At 45.2% G+C, this 6,000-nt stretch overlaps 1 protein-coding gene across 1 annotated transcript in view; it reads right to left on the bottom strand.

The window, feature by feature from the left end:
* Positions 1-1,287: 1,287 nt before the first annotated feature.
* EIF3J (eukaryotic translation initiation factor 3 subunit J) overlaps positions 1,288-6,000 on the bottom strand; it is a 49,481-nt gene continuing 44,768 nt past the window's right edge. The window contains exon 8 of the mRNA XM_082253185.1: positions 1,288-2,336. Within this exon, the coding sequence (XP_082109311.1) occupies positions 2,208-2,336 (129 nt within the window). The 3' untranslated portion in view covers positions 1,288-2,207. The remainder of the gene's footprint in view (positions 2,337-6,000) is intronic.

Here is a 6,000-nt window from a genome sequence, read left to right as displayed (position 1 = left end):
ACATCTGGGGTCCCAAGGTTCACCATCACTGTTATAGAGCCAGCGGATGAAGAACTACTTTCTGTCTTGCAGCTGATACTATACACTATATTACCAAAAGTATTGGGATGCCTGCCTTCACACTAGTAATGGACCATTATCGGCAAAGCCGATATAATCGAGGGCCGATCTGCACTTTCCCCTATATATCGGAATCGGCCACCAAGGTGACCGATATTGCCGAAAAGTGCTTGTACTGGAGTGATGACTACAGCTAGAGATATCACCCCAGTACCAGCGTCCATAGCCCACGGTTGGCTGTCTTGTAATGACAACCGATGTGGCTGAGAAGCCGCTCGGCTGTCATTACAGGGGACACCCCCGTGCCCCCCCTCCCCGCGGCTCGCCCAGGTCTCCCGTCCCACCGGGAGACCTGGACAACCAGGCTGCCAAAGACGCGATCAAAGCCGCATTCGGCTCTGATTGGGTCTCCCTGTAAAAACCCGGAAGTGATGTCATGACATCACTTCCAGCTACTGTCTGGAGCCAGATTAAAAAAGACAGCATTCAAAACAGCCAAACTTGGCGTTTTGAATGCTTTTAAGTGCAGAGGATGCAAGGGTGATAAAAAAAATATAATACCGATATGAAATGGCCAGAATATCGGCAACAAAAAAAAACAATATCGGTCGATCACTACATGCACATGAACTTAAAAAAAACAAAAAAACACCTTTCACTGCTCTATACAGTCCTCTTAATAGAAGCCCAACCCCAAACACATCCTCCCAAGAGTACATGAAGCAACACTGAAATGCCTGGGCAACATCATTTCCCCCCCCCCCCCACTATATAAACAGAAAAAAAAAAAAAAAAAGGTCACCATGATGGTTTGCACTTTGTAGACGTTTCTCATTTGCAGTGTGGCAGTATGGATGACAGTAGTCTTGTCCCGGGTCACAAAGCCCATCCGAGAAGCCTAGCCATGTGACCTTTTCCAAATATTCTGGCAGCAGCAAGGTTTTAAACTTAGGCGATTGCAGAGAATAAAAGTATTTATTTGGGAACTGGTATGGAACATTCACAATAAAACAAAACCATTGCATAAAAGTCAGTTTTACATGATAAAGTCGTCGCGTTTCGAACAAACCCCTCCCATACCGATACAAAAAAAATTGCCAAATTGGCCCTTCACATAGAGGTCGCGCTCCTTAGGTCTAAGCATAAAATTAGCTTTAAGATCGCCTCTGCCAAAAAAAAAAAGCCAACCAGTCAAAAAAACGCACCAGAGAAAGCACAGCAGCCACCTTGTCACAAGGATGAGTTTATTAAATTAGTTGTCTTATAAAACAAACCTTTGCAGTCTTATTGTTAATATAACAATTCTCCCACGGAAGGACCTGCTTGCAAAGCTTCATCTGTTAAATGAGCAGAAATGAAGATTGAGAAGAAAAAAGAGGGGGTCAGACCGTGCACTTCTGAGCAAAGAGTTAGAATGCATCTAACCAAACTTGGAATCACGCTGACAAAAATCAACTCCTAAAATAAATACCAAGCCAACCAAAAAAAAAGGAAAAAAATTGTGATCTCTCGGCATGGGCGTTGTATGTGGCAATCAAAACACTGGCAGCTCAAGTCTCTCTCTCTGCAAGGACTAAGTCTGGGGCATCAATGGCAGTTGCCGCTCCTCTCCTGGGTCTTCATGGTTGCACAGTCAGAAAATCCCATGTGGATTAAAGTCTTTTATGTTAAACAGATGATAAAGCTCTGTGCTGTGATAAGGAAAGTCAAAGCACAAGTCAGAGCTCTTACCAGTAACAAGGCTCAGCCAATGGCATGTAAAACCTAATATAACTAGAAAAAAAGGTAGCAGTGTGATATGGGCAGGGGCTGGAGAAAGAGTGTGCCGCTATTTCTCCCTGTATGTGGGGGGGCAGGACAGAGGCTAGGAAGCAAAAATAGGCCACTCTGTTTGCAACATGGCACAGCAAATAGATGCATGCCACAATCAGAGCAGAAAGAGATCACAGGCCGGGATATATAGTGCACGAGCAAGTATGCAGGGTGGTGAGGATGGGTCTTATTAAACCCTGTAGTATCCGGATTCACCCAACCACAATTTTGCAGGCTGGGTGAAGGGACTGAATTCTTCCACTGTAGCATTTGGCAGAGTCTTGAAGAAGGGAGAAGATTGCTCTGAGTCAGAGTGGTGAACATTAATGCGAGTGTCACATGAAATCTTCAAATTCTCGATATCCATCATCCACGCCGCCATAATCTAATAGATCATCCTTCATGGTGGCCTTCAGCCCTCCGCCAGGAACAACGCCTTTCTTCTTCTTCTTGGCTTTATTTTGCTAGTTAATAAAAAAAAAAAAGACATATCAGGTTAGTTATAATTTACTGAACTACTAAAATTCTGCTACAATTATTTTTATTCGATTTAAAGATGTCACAGTCGGGTGATGTGCAGAGGCCTAGGTGCACTAAAACCCTAATTATTGGTTTTATTATTCCAAGAGAGAAATTATTCTAAAATGGAACAGCTGTCTTATACTGCGGCAGGCGGACAGAAAGCGGTTAATAGGAATTGTCCCAAAAAGTGTTATATGGTCTGGTAGGCATGGACGACTTAGCGGTCGGTGGCTGTCACGCCCCTCGCCTAATCTTATGTTTTGCTACTTGTACTCTTATCTGACTTATTAGATTTTTTTTCCCTTTTCAAGAAATTGAATGTGCTGTATCCATTTGTACAGTTTTGCTTACACACCTGAGATGTGCTTTGTCATGACTTTCTAACAGGTCTTTGTTTATTACAATAAAGGAACAGTCTGATTGTTTAACCACTTGCCGTCTGAGTACGGTAATACTACTGCGGCAGAGTGGCTCGTTATCGTCTGACGACGTAGTATTAACGTCGTCAGACACTCCCCCTTCTGGGCGGCGCTTGCGCGCTGCCGGAGGCTCGCTCCCGCTGTTTTCATTCACAGCGGGAGTCGGGCCAGGGGAGGAGCAGCGGCGATGGCCGCTGCTCTGCCCTGATCGCCGGGGATCTATTGTGGAGATCCGCCCGCCTGTGTAAACACAAGCGGGCGGATCTCCATAGTGACAGATCGGACTGTTCAGCATAGCTGGACATCCGATCTGTCCATGACTCAGTCACCTCCCCCCCTACACGTCAGTAAGCACCAGGCATACATTAACCCCTCCCTCTCCAATAAAATTAACCCCTTCCCTGCCAGTGTCATTTTTACAGTAACAGTGCATATATATAGCACTGATTACTGCAGTAATGTCACTGGTACCCCCAAAAGTGTCAAAAATGTCAGTCAAGGGTCCGATCTGTCTGCCGCAATGTCGCAGTCCCACAAAAAAAAAAAAAAAAAAAAAAAAAAAAAAAAAAATCGCAGATCGTCGCCATTACGCGTTAAAAAAAAAAAAACACCAAAAATGACAGAAATCTTTCCCTTTGTTAGTAAACGCAATAACTTTTTCGCAAACCAATCAAAATACGCTTTTTGCGATTTTTTTTTACCAAACATAGGTAGCAGAAAACAAATTGGCCAAAAATTTTTTAAAAAATTGGTTTTTACATCTTTTTTGGGGGGAATTTCATATAAAAAAATGTTAAAAATATTGTTATTTTTCAAAATAAACGCTCTTTTTTTGTTTATAGCGCAAAAAGTAAAAATCGCACAGGTGATCAAATACCACCAAAAGAAAGCTCTGTTTGTGGGGAAAAAAAGGACGTAAATTTCGTTTGGGTACGGCGTCGCACGACCGCGCAATTGTCAGTTGAAGTCGCACAGCGCCGAATCGCAAAAAGTGGCCTGGACGGAAGACAGCAAAATCCTCCGGTGGTAAAGTGGTTAAAGAGGACAGTAAGGCGTCCAATCTGCCCACGCAAGGGGTTGGGATGCCAACATAAAGAACTACTCAAGTTCTATCACACGTTCCAGGTTGTCATTATCAGTCCTGCGTCAGCAGTCTGAGGAATGATAGGCCAGGTTGGGGAGTATCTGCTTAGAACAGCCACACTTGCATGATAAGACACCAATGCGGTCACGTTGCATTGGTCAGTGTGAAATGTGAAAGAATAGACAAGAAACAAAAAAATTCTAACCAAAATAAGATTTAACCACTTCAGCTCCGGAAGGTTTTTTAATCCCCCCGCTGGAGGCGCAATTGGGCACTGACTGGAAAGAGGGGGAGTCAATCAGCAGGCCACTCGCGATTGTTCCAGATAGGCAGACAGCCGTTCTGCCTCTATGTAAACAAGGCAGATCGCAGTTCTGACAGGGGAGAAGATAGAGATGTTGTGTTTCTGCTAGATCTCTGGCTTCCTCCAGTAAGAGCACCTCCCCCACAGTTAGCAAGCACTCCCTAGGGACACATTTAACCCTTTGATCGCCTGTTAACCCCTTCCCTGCCCTGTGTCATTTGTGCAGTGAGTGCATATTTTTTAGCACTGATCACTGTATGGTCACTGGTCCCCAAAAAGTGTCAGGTGTCCGATGTGTCCACCGCAATGCCGCAGTACCACTAAAAATCGCTGATCGCCGTCATTACTAGAAAAAAAAAAAAAAAGCCATAAAAATATTTCATATTTTGTAGACGCTATAACTTTAGCGCAAACCAATCAATATAGGATTATTGAAATTGATGAAGAAATTTGATTTTGGACCAGACCACCCACACAGTGGGAGAGGAGGGAAGGACGACAGACGGGAAGCAGGGGAACCCGGGCATCTGACCGTCCCAAGGAGGAGCCCAGGTTCACCCCAAGAGGGGGGACAGCACTCACCACACCAGGAACCAGACAGGCACCGCTCCAGACAGAACCCTTCGCCATCGAAATGGGAGGAACACTGTGACTTGGGCCGAGACCCTGTCGTATGTGACCTCGTGAGGCGTTAAACTCGCAGGCCAGCCCCTGTCCAGTGCGGCTATGTCGCCGCCAACCTAGCGCGGAGCTGAGGTCTGCACACGCTCGTCAGCCAGACTAGGGTAAACACTGGATCTAGATTTTTCAGCCCGTCGCCCAGTCCAGCAGTTGATCGTAGATCTCACAGGAAAAAACCAGGAGAAATTTTCATCCGAAAAAAAAATTTGCCAAGACCAGAGATCCCAGCAAGGAACCAGGTCCTTACTCCTGACTAGGCAGAAAAAAAACGGAGTACCTATAGCAGGGAGCGGGAGTATACCCCCTGAGACTGCCCATACATGGACAACATGTTTGCTTTCTTTTTACTTGACACAGCCTCCTTCTATATTTAACCAAATATTGTGTATTGCGTTGGGTTGCACTAAAATTCATTTAGGTTCCATTCACACTTGTGCGATTTGTCATGCAACTTCGGACCTCCATGTCCCTGCTTTCTAGGAACACTGTATGCCTTCCCTCCTGACAGAATGGCGATCTGCCTTGTCTACATAGACTGCCGTTCTGGCCTGCGTACCAAAGGATTGGTGGGTACCGGCAGACAGAGACTGCAGTACCTGCAGATCAGCTCCTGCTGTGTATAATCACAGAGGGAGCCGCCCACAGTTTGCGCGCATGCGCGCCCCAGACCAGGAGTCTTGGATTACCTACTAGGCACGTGACCCAGCGCAGCAGTGCCACCTTGACGCTGTATAAGTTATACTGGTGGTAAGTGGGTAATCACAGCAGAAGGGGACTGCCGGCGGCACGAGCACCCCCTGCAGGCAGAGGTTCAGACATTTTATATATATATATATATATATATATATATATATATATATATATATACATACACCATATGTACACACACACATGATTCTGCAGAGGAGAGCTGCCCTGTAGCAGTAAGACTGTTATGGGGCGGTCTTAAAGTGGTTAAAGCAAAAGCAAGACAGCCAGGCAGCTGGCATCTTCAGGAGAGCTCAGCAATAGCAGCCTTCAAGTATCCCTTATGTCGGGTTTAAATCTGGGAAGTAAATGTATTCAGGAAAATCCTGTAAAAAGGAGTCATGGAAACCCTGTTAAGACCCAAAATAAAA

The sequence above is a fragment of the Pelophylax lessonae genome, assembly GCF_965119305.1.
Source record: "Pelophylax lessonae genome assembly, chromosome: 4".
Taxonomy (NCBI): Eukaryota; Metazoa; Chordata; class Amphibia; order Anura; family Ranidae; genus Pelophylax; species Pelophylax lessonae.
This window is presented reverse-complemented; position numbering and strand designations above follow the sequence as displayed.